Below are 16602 nucleotides of genomic sequence, written 5' to 3' on the forward strand. Positions count from 1 at the left end.
ATACTGATTTATATTTGTGTTAAATTTCATGAAGATCCATCAATGGATTACTCTGTTGTGTCGGAATTTATGGATTGTTAAATAGTTAAAGGTCAATGACTGGTTAATGAAGAGATTATGACGAAATTGAGCGCGCATCAATGCCTTGTAGTGATCAACATGTTTGTAATGTTTTATAAATATCCACGATAAGTTACTTTAAGACAGTCAAATATACCTGCTTTTTAACCAAATCTAATCGGGGAAACTCTGATTTTACTGAGTAAATGGGGACTAAACTATATATGAGAAAAGGTCTCTATGTGGGGGACTCTAATAAGGTCAGGGGAATAATATTATGCGTTTGCAAAGGAGGTGTGCTAATTTATCATTACGTAAGGTGTGGTGGCTCTAGCAGAAACACTTTGTGAATAATAAGCATTTTCATTTTTTCTTAAAACAAATAAAGGGGAACACTCAGATTTATTTAGGTCAAGGGCCACATGATAATTAATAACTATATGAGGTTTGGTGATTCTAGCAAAAATACTTTTTGAATTATTTTAATAACAAAGATAAAGATATGTTTGCATTGAATAAGTAATGCAGCGCTTTGTGGTCAACTGCTGAATAAAATTATTCATGTTTACATTTCTGTAAAGAGTTCACTTAAAATACCAAGTGCCTTCACTGGTATAATGGCATGAAATTGTTTGTCCACAGTCAAAAACAAATTTGACTGACAAAATGAAAGTGACACGCTGATATATAACAGACTTTTACAAAGATTCGTTGTATTCTCTTTATCACTCCAGTGTCATATAAAATCATCGTTGTACTCACGAAGCCCACAAACTAGCGTGTGAAAAACATTTTCATCTCTCCATCCTTTGCAGATGTGATCGCAAATGAATATCAAAACCTGTAAAAGATGAGACATCAATCGATAAGAGAAACAAACGAAATGTTAAAATGTCAATTACTTTTAATAAATATCTGGCAAAATTAAAGTAAGCCGTAGTAAATTTGTAAGGATATGAGTAATATGACAGAGGTGTGTGCCCACACCTTAATTATCTTGAAAAATGAAACGGGTCCAATCGCTAAAGTAACTATATCTTAGACTAGCTGACAAACTATTTAGAATGTCCTTTGTTAAAACGTAGAGCTGGTGAGACCATATATTTCGTTTATCAATATTTTCTCTAGCTACCTTGCCTAAATGATTTGTGTACAAATGATTCGCAAATGGTGTCAATTATGAGCTAGACAATTTCAGGGATCAGACAAATCACTCAATGTTTCAAATTAACAATCTTCAACTAATCAGTTCAATCTCTATATGTTGAGATACTTGACTGGTCGTTTAGTCGAAGTTCCCGTCAGACGATGTCTTTGAATCAACAATTTACAAGTCCTATCGTATAGATGCTCAGCCTATATCCTTGTAATTGAAGCTACTACTCAATATGTTTGCCGTGACTCCCAGATCCTGAGCGCCTAAATGCTATCACATATAGCATTCTACTATCATAAAGGTATAACTGCGATGTCTTGATTGACTTAGCCAATAACGCTGAAGCTTGAACTCCCCTACTGTCTCAATAGATTACCAAACACTGTGTGTCTGCCTCGGCTTTCCGATGCTCTGCATATATTTGCTACTGTCTATAGCATTCAACTAAACTCCTATGTGCTGGTCCTATAGCTCAAAACATTATACTTCTGCATTTCTTGTTTAGTCTTTGAACGCCAGACATGATTTTTTAAATAATGTATCCGCCCTGATAGCGTAGTTGCAATTACTTTCTCATCAAGGTACTGGGATAAATTATTTTTTGAATCATCGACGTGTCTACAAAAATTCTTTGTCATCCATATACCTATTTATACCTTATCAGAAGTGAGCTTTGACTGGTACTGTTTATAGAACTTGTTTCGGATTGGTCCAAATAAGCACATAGTATTTTACAACGGGTACTTGCTTTAACAAATTGTTGGTTCCCTTTTACTATTGTATATAACATAATGTGTGATGCTTGGATCCGGCTATCAATGTAATTAACCCAAGTCGTCCAAACATGACCCGAATCCTATTATTTACAGCAATGCAACTATAATTATAGCAGTCACAAATAAAAAGGAGTCGAGCACTATCTTTGCTTATTTTTTACTTTAGTAATATATTGAATATACAAATTATTCTGACAAAGTTTCTATTCCAATGTAGGAGGTATACTTACCACAAGCCAAATACAATGTATAACAAAATATCGTCATGGTGTAGTAGAAAGCATAACTTATCTTCTCCATTGGGAAGATCGCAGAGAATCTAACACATGCTGCCAACATCACTAAACCTGAAATTAAATTGATGTCAACTTTTGAATAATAAGCAGCTTCCTATTTCTAACCTACAAACGATTGTGAACATTACATTTGTGTTGTAACAGCATTTACAAGAAACTAAGAATCTAGGACGCAAGAAAAATAATCATGTCATAGTCTGAAGCTTGTGGTGAATGTCTAGCTTTCAGCTTTAGATTACCTTGCCTGCTTTGAAAAGCACCGCAGATGACAAACTTTCAGGCTTTCAAACTTTAGCTTACCTTGCCTGTATTTGAAAGAAACCTAGATGACGAATTTTCAGGCTTGTAATCAAACTTTAGCTTACATTGATGCGTTTGAAAAAAATCTAGATAAGAAACTTTCAGGCATACAAACTTTAGCTTACCTTGTCTGCATTTGAAATAACTTCTAGGCTTTCAAACTTCAGCTTACATAACATGAAAAAGACGAACCGCCAGGCTTTTAGACTTCAGCTTACCTTCTCTACATTGGAAAGAAACCTGATGAACTGAGTTACCTTGCCTGTATGTGATAAAAAATGGCCAAGCAAGCATATGAATGACATTAACATTATCTGATAAGACCACATTCTGTGTTAGCGGCTCTCATTTCCTCCCAAAGTAATAATATTTTGAATAGTTAAGGGACCAAACTCTAGATTTGGTTAAAAAGTAATTTTCTTTAAAACTGCAACTTTGTCAGCTTATGAACTCTAGAACATGAGTTTTTTTGTTGTTCTAAACTATCTTAAGAATGCCAAATCTAGAAAACAAAACATGTCCGAGTCGGGAATCGAACCCAGGTTGCCTAGGCAATAAAAATTTCCTACCATCTTTACCAAAATAAAACACGAAGGAATTCATCCTTAACGATCGTTTATCAATTTTTTTATAAATCAAGCAGTTTGATACTCCCTTTACAAACGGCTTTCGATGTATACATAAATACATTAATTCTTGTATGATTCCATATGTCAGTAATGAAGTTTCAATCTTCTTAAGAAAAGTAACAATAATTTCCTAATTTTCTAAATTCCTGATCTTTTTTCTTTGTTGTCGTGCGATCTAGAGGTCAGTCCCTTTAACACTCAGTGTGACGGAACCAGGTTTAAGCTTATACTATATCAGCTATGATTTACGGCCACTGTAGCAAACGAATAAAATGCTTAAAGACGGTTGCGGCAGTTTGGGGTAAAAGAATACCAATAACAGAATTTGTTCAAACTTGTAAATAAACACAGTGTAATGTTAGAAACAGAACTATGGAAAGATAGAAGGTCGCCATGCTTGTTCGTAAGTTATCTGCCCTAGAATATGCAAATGTTAAGAAAAAAAAAACAGTTTAAAGGGCAGATAACTTCTTAAACAAGCACGGAGACCTATGAATGTTTTTGCATTTTTTTTTCTAACACATACATGTACAAAGTTTGAACAAATTCTATTATTGGGAAACTTGACCCCTCTCTCATTCGAGAAACTGCAGCAAGTGCCTTTAACACAAACTTGTTAAAGAAATGATATATATCTTTCATTGAATTTCTAACATTCTACTTTCGTTTTCGGTTTATAAATAAAGGAAGGTTAAAATTTTACCATCAACATTGTAATCCAGTGTTCGTAAGTTATCTGCCCTAGAATATGCAAATGTTAAGAAAAAAAAACAGTTTAAAGGGCAGATAACTTCTTAAACAAGCACGGAGACCTATGAATGTTTTTGCATTTTTTTTTCTAACACATACATGTACAAAATTTGAACAAATTCTATTATTGGGAAACTTGACCCCTCTCTCATTCGAGAAACTGCAGCAAGTGCCTTTAACACAAACTTGTTAAAGAAATGATACATATCTTTCATTGAATTTCTAACATTCTACTTTCGTTTTCGGTTTATAAATAAAGGAAGGTTAAAATTTTACCATCAACATTATTAATCCTCTTTTGGTGCCGTCACTTTCTATCAAACATAGCGGAGAAAACTGCAGAATAGTTGTCAACATTGTTGGAAAATGATTCAACAAACTAATTTGTCCGATTATGACTAAACATTTCTTCATGTTTGTGTTTTATAATTTTTCCAAATTTTTTTAATTGTTTTATTCCTAACACTCAAGTTTAAATTCTCATTTCTCTCTCTGTTTAAATATCTTTTATATTAGATTAACCTATTAATTAATTATACTATATTTATATCATATGGGAATCAAAAGGCTAATGACTGTCTTTAAAGCAGGAGTCTAAAGTAATTTGACGGTATTGATTTTACCTTATACATAATATATATATTTATACTCTTCCGTAACTATATACTAAATACATATATTTTTAGAATAGACAGAATTTCGTTTAAAAGCAAGCAGAAGACAAAATAAACTATCATGGAAACAAATTCAAGTTTACATGAAAGCTATAGTAAGCAAGGATACTTTTTTGTCTTAATAAGTTAGAAGACTGTATGATCTAACTTAACGAGTTATTAAACGAAATAGTTTTTTTTTTTATTTATGAATGACAGTCCTCTTTATGTATTTTATACAATATAATAGGAATGTATATAGCGCGTGTATAAACATATATTTATATAACGGCAATATAATACATATTACCATACCCGTGAATTTTATAAACATCTTAAGTTTAAAAAAAATGAAAAGAATAATTCCAGTGGTGTTTTTTAAAACAGATATGTAGTCGGAGAGATAATTAGAGAGAAGGATTTCCTGGAGCTTCTTGGCTTGTAGCAAGGAAGGTAACATTTTAAACTTTAATGCTGTCGTGAGGCAAACTTCGTAAAGTTGTTAAACTGATGTCTGGCAGAAAGTTCAGCAGAATACAATAGTGTTGTTCCGAAGTAGGAGTAATTTAAGAGACATCACGAATAATTTGCTAATCAGTGCCAAAATTCTACACTGACTAAAGGTATTTAAAAGAGACATTATACATATCAGTGTACATAATAACTAAGTCACGTAAAGGGACACGGCTCGATTATAAAAAATCACGAAGGGTCCGCAGAAAATTAGTTTGTACCGACCGAGTCTGTCGTCGAGGGCGCCGTGCAACTGGAGAGGAGGTCTTTGTCAATATCATTGATTGGAGAACTAAACAGTGATGGAGAGGGTACTGAGACGGTAAAGATGAAAGAGGAGTTAAGAGTTTAGTTTAATAATATTTTATTGCAACTATTACAATAGCATGAATGGTAACAATATATATAGTGTAAATGGGTTGGGCTACAAGTTTTAACAACATTAGCGACAGCCTCCGCAAGAAAGAGGAGTTAGAGAACCTGAAAGTGGCAAAAGCGAGACTCGTAAAAATGCAAGAGAAAGAAGATCTTCGCCAAAAGCTAAGACAACAGAGAGCATAAAAGGTAAATAAAAGAAATATTTCTATGCAAAATTCAGTAAAGTCAGACATTTTAACAGAAATTGCTACATCAGGTTTGACTGTAAATAACTTAAGACAATCAAAGAAATTAAGGAAAGCCGCAAGAGAGGAAGTACAAAAATTAGGACTTTTCAGTTTGGGTGATTCCGATACAAGTTCGGATAATACCAGCGATTCGGACAGTTTATATTCTGATATGTTTGGTGATAACAGACGAGATAATGATGTCAATATTCCAAAAATCCAAGAAGAAATAAGTCAAGTAGAAAGTCCGGTATAACAATGAAAGCTTCCGACAAGGTTAAAACCAAACAGCGTTATCCTGACTCACAATTACGATATAAATTTGCCAACAACCATATGTCTTTTCAAAATTTAGATGTTAATTTATTTGTTGCAGGTGAATTAGAAATAATATCTGATCTACAAACAAAACAGCAGAACAGTCTGGTCGTTTAGACTTATTAAAGAGAATAATGTATTTGAATACTTCCCCTGACTTTGAAATTTTTAAATCATATTATGCTGCTGTCTTGTGATTTCACTTATTTTAGAGTCAGTTCTTTTTAATAAAAGTAACTCTTTACCATGACTAGCAAGAGTTATTTTCTCCAGGGCGCCAAACCTAAGAAATATCTGTCCTTTCAAAACACGAAACATTACAATGCCGTTGATGAGTCAAATAAATCGTTCTGTTCACTTTAACAACGTAGTCGCTGTGAGCACAAAAGTAGCTATACAATAATTGTGACAGGTAGGATGCGTTCGGAGCAACATATTTACTCAACATAAAGTCAAATTGCAACACCCAGGAAGTTCTTCCTCCTGTCCTCATACTTTATCATGACAACTGCATTTAAATACAAAATACCAGAACGAGGATAAAGTTAAGGATTTGTTTTCTGACTGATCTTTTTAGTTCCAGTTTACAAGATCACAAAAAATTGTAAGCATTCAAAATCTTGTAAGCTTTGTAATCAAATAGGTGTTAAAGGTAAAAACAATAAGGACACATAAGAAATGGTCAAAGTGCATGTACATAAGTTAATGAAAGATTCAGGAAAATTCAATTTTGAAGATGTCATATTAAGGTTAGTCATAAGATCAATGTTGAATACATACGCTCTTGGTTGATTCATTTTGATTCATTCTAAATGTAAAGATTTACTTGTGTGTAATTTGTTGGAATATGGTTTTCCTTTAGGCTTTAAAGGTAATGAAGATTTATTGTCTCCTATGTAAAAACTATAAAAACATTAAAGAAGCCACATATTTTCCAATAGAAATTTAGGATTACATGGCAAAAGAAATTTCTTATGAAGCTGTTATAGGACTTTTAAAAGTAATCCATTCAACCACAATCTGTTAATTTCTCCTTTAAATTAAGCACCAAAAATATCGGTGTTAGAAGGGCGAATTGTTCTAGACCTCAGTAGTTGTACTTCGAATGCAGTAAATGACTATTCAGACAAAGATTTTTACTTGGGTGAGCCAGTGTCATAAGTTTTTCCAAACATTGATGACTTTATTAAACTATGTTTTAAAAAAATATTAGAAACGAGCATATAGGCAAATCAGTATCTGTCCTTCACAGTACAATTTGGTGTCTTTGTTTGGAAAAAAAAAAACATTTTTGTAGCACTATGTTACATATTAGTCTGCGTAGTGCGGCTTCTATATGTCAAAGAGCGACTAATGATTTGGCATTATTTTTATTCTGTATTGGGATATACATTCTTAATTACCTGGATGATATCGCATGTGTTGAGAGGCCTGAAAATGCTCAAATGGCATATTTGACACAAGATAAGGTTTTAGAGCACAGCGATATTGATATATTTATATTTATATTTTTTTGTTGTCGTTCAATCTTGATCATTTTACAATATGTTTGTTGCCGTTTTCAGCATTAATTGTTTAAAAAAGTTGTTGAATAACATATCTATCTTTAAAAGATATTTGGTAGAAGTTTACTTTCCAATCAAACCTGGCAGCCTAGAAGAGTGTGTAAATGTAAAAGCTTGAGGACAGTCCATCATTAAAGTGGGGAGTATTTATGAAGGAACAAAGAATAGTTTTCCGGATGAGTTTGATTTCATGTTTCTTATTTTTGTCTTTAAGGGAAATAACGCCTCATTCGGTTTTTGTCTACTTGAGAATTATTATGGAAGAGTGCATACGTTCCATTAAATGGACGTTACTTTACGCTCATTCTGCCGAAAAAAAATAGCATTAGGAGACTTTATTTCGACATGTATATGAATGGTCCAGACTACATGCTAAGATTTATATACAACAACGGGTCGGGAGAAGAACGATATATCCATGTTGATCTTGTTCCTGCTTACAAAGTCATTGTAGATACTAACAAAGTGGACTGGTATACAAGATTTGTAAATACACATGTTAAGCCAAAATCATTTCGCAAAGAAGCGATTTCTTTTAGAAATGGAATTTTATGTGTAAGACATGAACCAGCGCTGACAGAAACTGAAGTACAATGTATATTTTGTGAGGAACAGTTTGTCGAAGAATCATACAGCAGTGTACAGGATATTGAAGTTTCTAATTAACGGGCACGAAGACCATGCCTCTATAGAACAATTCATAGACACATTTGAAAACGCGGACAAGATAGGTACAGGATATGCTTTATACATGATAAAAACAATGATAATTTATCATCATGACGAATGTAAAAACCATGAAACAGCAAACATAGGACCGTGTGTGCTGCAGGTTCTAAAGGCAATGTGTCAATACGGCAACTTATTAGTTTCCAAATATTTTGGCAAGACCTTCGTTTAGGTCCTCTAACCTATGTCTGTTGCCTGGTCTTAAAGCAGCATGCTTCCAGATCGTTCGACAACAAAAGAATATTTTTAGATATCTTGAAATAAATGCTATATTTTTAAGAAGGCTTTAAAACTTAATTACTGGCAAACTTTATGTTACAGAAACACGTGAGAATTTGCAGTTTGTCTTTTTCAACTTTTTAGCGATGAAAATCGAAAAGCGATTGTCACGCTTTTACTCCAGGTAAACTGTCTCCATTATAAATATATATTTTGAAGTCATTATTCACTACTCAAGCTAAAGCGCTATTGGTTACGACGACGGGAAAATGTCTTTATTGCCGCGGCGGTGCGGGGTTCGATTCCCGACGCGGTCATCTATCTTGATTTCATTTTTTCTTGATTTGGAACATTTGAAATATGTTAGAAACAAAAAAAATCATTTTCTAATGTTCATAATATGACCAAACTTCAATTTGAAAGAAAGATTATTTTATAGCCGAATCTGGAGGCATGCTGCTTTAAATCACTGACAACATGTTTGAAATCTATGCAAACTTCCAATGATAGCTATGGTTATGAGAGGATAAAATGAGTTCTGTAACAAAACAGTTCCTTGATACTTAAACAAACCTAAAAAGAACATAATGTTTAAAAATAAAAGTAATTAATGGTTCTGATCCTTAAACCGGTCAAAACGACAAAAAAAAATGAAAATGATGGCTCAGTTTGATTGAGTGTATTTATGTCGACTAAGACTGATAATAAACTTTGCTTTCACTAATACTTTTTTACGTTTAAATAAAAAAGTAACGGTGAAGTTTTAAACTACAACAAGAAAGTGAAATTGGATCTGTATTATGTTAAGGTAATTCAGCACGTTTGATTAACCGGAATTAATGGCGGAACTTTATTTATCCTGATAGAATAAATGTTATTAGAAAGAACCCTGGACGCAGTATACGGAAATGAAAATCCTTTTATGAATTAATGGCAACTCGTGAGTAAATTTACTAAAACACCTACTTTACTATCTTTCTGACGGTAGGATATTATATTAAAGCGTTTGACACGCTAAATAATTCCAGTAATGTCGTAAAGTCAGCGTGTAATGAGCACGTGAATATATTTTGAAAACAAGCACATGGACCTATATAAACTCAACAAAAAAAATAAAGGGTCAAGTATATACGGTCATAACAAATGTATAAACGTAAATTTATTCAGTGGAATCTTTACAGTAATATTTAAAATTACGTGTTTACTTCATTGTAGAGTATTCCTCTCTCGAAAAAAGTAGAAAACAGTATCGCAGTTCCCCATAAAACACAACCACCCTCAAAATTGAAAAATTTGAACTTTTCAAGTTGAAATTTTATAAATGAGTTTTTTACTTACCATATTCTACGAATAGAATATCATTTCCGCGTAATAGGGTATAACTCGCTAAAAATTAATAAGCGTCTCTTGACACCGATCACATGACCGGTGTTATAGTAAACAGACGCTTGATCCTCAGTTAAAATTTTGCTAAAATGCAAAGATACTGAGGGGAGGATGGGTGGGTTATATGTATGGTAAGTAAAAAACTCATTTATAAAATTTCAACTTGAAAAGTTCAATTTTTTCAATTTCATCACATTCGTTTTTTACTTACCATATTCTACGAATAGGATAGATTCCAAAGCTTCTTCTTTGGATGGCGGGTAATCTTTGCTGTGTGTATTGAGAAACATCTCTAATAGATTTCCAATCTTATCCATTCATTTAAAGTCAAACCACAATACAACCCACATATTTATAGCTCTGGACTCCTGTTCTTTCTGAACTAACTGTCCATTAAATATCCTCCAATATTATATACAACTGTGTTTAATTAACACTTAAGGAATCACATGTATATCACCCTGTGACACACTACACATGCTATATATATACCCCAAGAATATCTTTCTTGTATTTAATAATTTATCAAAAATCAACAGTTTCCAAATTGCAACTCGCAAAATTATTTTCTGTCTTTGTTTTACCGATACTATTTACACAGTTTTTTGGTACAGAACACAGAGATCAACGTTGCGTAAATAGAATTTTGTGAATGTATTTTCCTTGGCCCAATCAGCTGCATCTAAGATAGCAGACATGGAGGCTCCATTGAATAGCGCCCAAGAAGGTCCAATTGCCCTTGTTGAGTGTCCTTTTACTCTGAACTTTTTGTCTGAGTAAGCCATTTTAACTATATCAGTTATCCAGCGTGCTATAGTTTTAGTAGATACAGGTTTGTGTGGCTTCACATAGCTCAGAAATAACTTTGTAACATCTTTACCTTCAACAGTCCTGTATTTCTCAGTTGCCTTTAAATACAAAAACAAAGCACGTTTGGGGTCCAATGATTTCTTGTCCTTAAATGCAGGTACAAAAATCTTACTGCCAAAATGTCCTGGTCGGTCCTGCTTGGATAACCCTGGCCGCAAGAATGTGACCCCTTTGTTCTGGACGTTCACCCAACCTTCGCCTAATCTTAACGCTTGAATGTCGGCGCATCGTCGGAACGTCGTGATTGCTACAAGAAAAACAACTTTCAAAGTGAGACATTTCAGACTAGCTGACCTTAAAGGTTCAAAAGGAGCTTTTTCTAACATTTTTAAAACTCTAAGTAAGTCCCACTCTGGAACCAGTCTGTTACTTGGTGGTCTCAAAATGAAAACACCTTTCAAAATTCTAATCAAATCTGGGTCTTGGCCCACTGGAGTACCATTAATCGGTCTTACCACTGCAGACATCATAGACCTATAGCCTGAAATAGTGCGGTATTGCAAACCTTTGTCATATAAGAAGACTAGAAAATCTGCGCAGTCAACTATAGAGGCAGTATAGGGATCTTTCTGCCGTTGACGACACCAGCGATTGAACCTGTTGAATTTGCTAATATAGTCAGCTTGTGTCCCTTTTCCAGGACGCCATGAGTAAATTTCTTGCCTTTTCTGAAAAGCCTGAATTTTCAAAATGTCTATTGAGAGCAGCCAAGCCGTCAGACTGAATATCTGCGGATTGGGATGGTATATTTGTGTTTTTGGTTGATGAAGTAGATCTGATTGTACTGGTAATCGTCTCGGAATTGCTATTAACAGTCTGTGTACCAATGTCTGCGAGGCCATTGTGGTGCTATTAACAGTACCTGACACTGAAACTGTTTCATATGCTGCAATATCCTCGGTATCAGACAAATTGGAGGATATGCATATGCAATCATCCTGTTCCAAGGTACAGACAGAGCATCTATGGCGTATGCCTGTGGATGTTGGAGCCAGGAACAGAAGATTGGCAATTTGTGATTCTCTCCAGAAGCAAACAGATCTATCATCGGTGTTCCGAAAATTGCAAAAAGTTTGTTCAGAATTTTGTTGTTCAGAGTCCATTCTGATGCTCTGATTACTTTGCGCGAAAGTTGGTCCGCTAGTATGTTCTTGACGCCCGCAATATGGGCTGCTCTCAACTGAATATTGTGTTTCATGGCCAGATGCCACAGTTCCCAAGTCTTGTAACAAAGAGTCACTGATTTTGTGCCCCCTTGTTTGTTGATATATTGGCAGACTGACGAATTGTCGCATCTGATCAACACATTCTGATTCGAGAGTAACGGCAAAAAATGTTTCATTGTTCGGATCACTGCTTCCATCTCCAGAACATTTATGTGGGCTTGTTTCTCTGTCTGTGACCAAACCCCTTGAAAGGTCAGATTTATTAGGTGACCCCCAAATACCGTTTTTGACGCATCTGTTGTCATGACCACTGATGTAGACCATTTCTGTAGGGATTGACCCATATTGATATTGGCTTCCTGTGACCACCAATTCAGATGGTTTAATAGATGTGGAGTACATGGAATTACAGTATCCAGATCCATAGTATGAGGTCTCCAAAAATGAAGGAGATGTAGTTGAATGGGTCTCATAAACAGACGTGCATTTGGAGTGAGGCCAATACAGGATGCCATCAGTCCTAGTAAATGTAGGAAATTTTGGGCTGTGGCATGACCCGATTTCAGAACTTGAATTCCCAAAAGAATCTTGTCTAAACGTTCTGGGGATGGAAACACTACATACAGGTGCAGTTTGAACAAAGCTCCTATGTAATGAAAAGTCTGAGTTGGAACAAGTTGAGATTTTTTTAGATTCACAATAAAACCTAGTTCGAACAGGAGATTGAGAACTGTCTCTCGATTTCTGAGAAGTAATTGTTTTTGGGCATTCAGACACAGCCAATCGTCTAGATACGATGCTAGTCTTATGTTCTGCATTCTGAGATAAGCTGTCACTACAGTTACAACTTTTGTGAACACCCGAGGTGCACATGTTGGGCCGAAACATAGGCATTTGAACTGGTATATTATGCCCTTGATGCAAAATCTCAGATATTTGCGAAAATTTTTGTGAATCGGAATATGCATGTAAGCGTCCGAAAGATCTAGAGAAAATGCCCAATCTCCCGGTTGGACTAGATTCAGCACTTTTGTTAATGTGTCCATTTTGAAGTGGTGTTTCCTCAGATATGCATTGAGAGGTTTGAGATTTATAACCGGTCTTAACCCTCCATTTTTCTTGGTTACTACGAAAAGCGTACTGTAAAAACCTTCGTGTGCAAGATTTGGAGGTACAATTTCTATGGCATCTTTTGAAAGGAGAGTCTGAACCTCTTCTTCTAAGACTGTGAGACTTTTTGGATTTGACCTTGTTTCTTTCATCCCGGACCAAGGGGGAACTGAAAGAAACTCTAGTTTCAGACCGTTCTGAATTGTGTCTAGAATCCATTTGTCGTCTGTTATTTTCTTCCAATTTTGAATGAAATATTTGAGACGACCTCCCACTGGTATCTGAGGAAACTTTGCCACTATTTCTGATTCTGAGTCATAAAGGTTTTATAGAGTTGCGAAAAGAACTTACCGCCTTAGATTTTGTAGCAGACCTGAAGCCGCTCTTCGGTTTGTTGAAGCCACCACTGGAGTTGTACGGCAGGAACGACTGTGTGTTGTTTCTACCACGGTAATCTACAAACCCTGTCCTAGGTTTCTTAGGATCTGATGTCATTGTGATATTTGTGGTAGCTCTGCGTTTATGTCCGCCTGATGCAGAACGTTTCAAACCTTCAGGAAGGAAATCATTCAAATTCTTCCTCAATTTACTCTTTTCTTCAATCTTTTTGTCAAAATCTGTGCCGAAAACGCCATCGGCTCTTAAAGGAAGTGACATAACTGCATGTGAGTAGCCTTTGTAACCGTATAAGCCAGTATCTATCAAAGTTGCGTTTCTGCGAATCAGATGATGAAACGCCCCAGCTCTGGCGATCTGATCCAAAGATTTAGCTGAAATAGCAAATGTGTCCCTAACAGTTTGTATTGCAGCATCAATATTTACATCTTTCTGTTGTAACGTGTCCAACAAAGTCCCCAAGGCTTGTTGGATGTAGCAAACAGTAATAATTCCCATACGCGAGGCTAACTGACCACTGTAGGCATACTTCTCAAAACCTTTCATTTGTTTTGAATATAAAGATGGGTGCTTGCCAAAAGCAAAGTTCTCATCATTGTGTCTAGTCTGAAGTAGTTCTTCTACTGTCATGTCAATCTGTGGAACTTTCAAATAATTTTCAAAGTCTGCAGCAATAGGAAAACTTTTCCTGTAGACATCACGGTAAGAAGATAGATTACTTGGATGCGCAGACCGCCAAGATTCATTCAAAGTATCAATCTGATTTTTTTCCAGTACAAGTCCAACTGAAGACTTATTAGTGTGAGAAGTCACAGCATCGGCACCAAATTTGTCGCCTAAATTGTTCACATTCAAAGACTCATTGTCCTTCATAATAGATTGAGACTCCTGATTTTCCCCTAAGGAACTAGTCATGTTATCTTTTTTCACTGAAAGATATTTAAAAAACGATCACTGTCATCGTTCACATTCGTAGTTTCAGAACAAACTGAAGTGTCAAGAAAACTTCTACTTTCATCTTTGCCAACACAAATAGACAAAGTGTCACAGTTTTCCCGATAATTCTCCCGCGTTGGACTGTAAGAAAGTTCATCATCTTCACCCTGTTGTGGTGAAGGATGAGTTTCAGTTTCAATTCTCAAATGGCCAAGACCCGAAGTCTGCCGAGAATTAACACCAGCGGAAGACCTACGATCGCCGAACGAATCGTTTTGGTCAGAATTAAAGTTCCTTGTTGAAAGAATAGCTAGCACATTATCCATTTTCGACTCCATGCTCGCGAATTTCTCCTCTTGTTGAGAAAGTCGAAGTGAAAAATCTGCGACATCTTGCTTTATAGTCCGTCCCTTAGACGATGAATTTTTTGTAGATTTCGAGGAAGAACGATCATCCTCCGTAGTAGGATTGTCAACTAAACCCTCCTTCCTCATAATCAATGCCGCTTCAGTCATATCAATACAAAATAATTCCGATGTAAACGGATTTATCAGCGATGTTATCCCTAGCTCGCAAAATTTTTAACTGAGGATCAAGCGTCTGTTTACTATAACACCGGTCATGTGATCGGTGTCAAGAGACGCTTATTAATTTTTAGCGAGTTATACCCTATTACGCGGAAATGATATCCTATTCGTAGAATATGGTAAGTAAAAAACGAATGTGATGAAATTCCGTGTGTCAGACTAGATGGGTGGGGTAACAAAAATTAAACTAAACGTCCCACCTTATGGGTTCTTCCCTCAAATCACAGTTAGTATCGTGTGTGTCCACCACGTGTATTAATCACTTCCTGGCATCTGCGGGGAAACCTAAGGATCAACCTCCGAATGTCTGCGATGGGTATCCTGTGCCATTCTTCAATGATCATGTTTGTTATCTCCTCGACAGTCCTTGCCGATCGCGACCGGATATCCTGCGTTGCAGAATGTCCCAGGCATGCTCTATTGGATCGAGGTCTGGCGACCTCGCTGGCCAGTCAATCCACTCTATGCCCTCCTGCTCCAGGTACTGATCCACCTCCCGTGCTCGGTGGGGGCGTGCATTGTCGTCCATCAGGATGAAGCCTGGACCGTAAGCTCCAGCGTAAGGGCGCACAATAGGGTCTAAGATCTCGTCCCTGTACCTAACACCGGTCAGTGCCACGTTCCTAATGACGTATAGGTCCATGCGCCCGTCATAGGCTATGCCCGCCCATACAAGCACTGAACCCCCTCCGAATCGGTCATGCTCTGCCACACAGCTGTCCCGGAAACGTTCGTTTCTCAGTCTCCACACTCGTCTGCGCCCGACATTGAATTCCAAATTGAATTTGGACTCGCCAGTCCGCAAAACGTTGCGCAAACGTTGACGTCCAAATGGCAGCTGGTCGCGGGCAAACACTAGTCGACATCATCGGTGGTGTGGGTCCAGGGCGGTCTCACGACCGGTCTTCTAGCCCGCAGGTTTGCAGCATGAAGTCTGTTCCTGACGGTTTGAACAGAGATCCTGTACCCATACGTCTGCTCAAAGTCCCTATTTAGCGTAACGTCGGAGTCGAACCGTCGACGTCGTGCCTTAAGCGATAAATGTCGGTCCTGCGCTTCAGTTGTGACCCGCAAACGACCTTGACCTAGTCTCCGCTGTACATCCCCTGTACTGCCACAACCTGGCGATGACGCTCTGGCTAACATTAAACTCCGTCGCAACATGACGTTGGGTCTGACCAGCTAACAGATAGCCGAGAGCACGCTGCCTTTCATTTTGAGTCAAATGGCGTCTTTGAGGCATTATTTTCGAACTTTATTCCAATATGTACTCTAGTTTTGCGCTAAAAGACAAATCTGCACTCGTTACAATGAAAACAATTGTGAAAAGAATCATTGAAACATAGACAATAACTTTACGCGAAAATCCCGTGCACGTTGAAAACCGGGTTTTTGATACCTGTCCGGTTCCCTTCAATCAACCATGACCGTGTTTGCACTTTGTGACTTGCTTTTCTTCATTTTTAATTCTAAATGGTCTAAACATTTATTCACTATTGTTATTTTTAATATATTTGCATTTTTAAAAAAGATTTATGATATTATACTTCTGACCCTTTAATTTTTTTGTTGTGTGTATTTT

The 16602-nt window shown here is 36.3% G+C and overlaps 1 protein-coding gene and 1 long non-coding RNA gene across 2 annotated transcripts; both read right to left on the minus strand.

Moving 5' to 3' along the window:
- Positions 1–537: 537 nt before the first annotated feature.
- On the minus strand, positions 538–4533 carry LOC128548305 (uncharacterized). Its single transcript, XR_008366928.1, has 3 exons — positions 4244–4533; positions 2223–2339; positions 538–901 (listed from the first exon to the last, which is right to left on the minus strand). It is a non-coding gene; the product is annotated as an uncharacterized LOC128548305 (long non-coding RNA).
- Positions 4534–9938: 5405 nt separating this feature from the next.
- LOC128548600 (uncharacterized) lies at positions 9939–14668 on the minus strand. Its single transcript, XM_053523914.1, has 2 exons — positions 13453–14668; positions 9939–11072 (listed from the first exon to the last, which is right to left on the minus strand). Exons 1-2 carry the CDS (start codon positions 14410–14412, stop codon positions 11031–11033), a joined length of 1002 nt encoding a protein of 333 aa, XP_053379889.1. The 5' UTR covers positions 14413–14668; the 3' UTR covers positions 9939–11030.
- Positions 14669–16602: the final 1934 nt, after the last annotated feature.

Source organism: Mercenaria mercenaria, chromosome 14, assembly GCF_021730395.1.
Source record: "Mercenaria mercenaria strain notata chromosome 14, MADL_Memer_1, whole genome shotgun sequence".
NCBI classification, from domain to species: domain Eukaryota; kingdom Metazoa; phylum Mollusca; class Bivalvia; order Venerida; family Veneridae; genus Mercenaria; species Mercenaria mercenaria.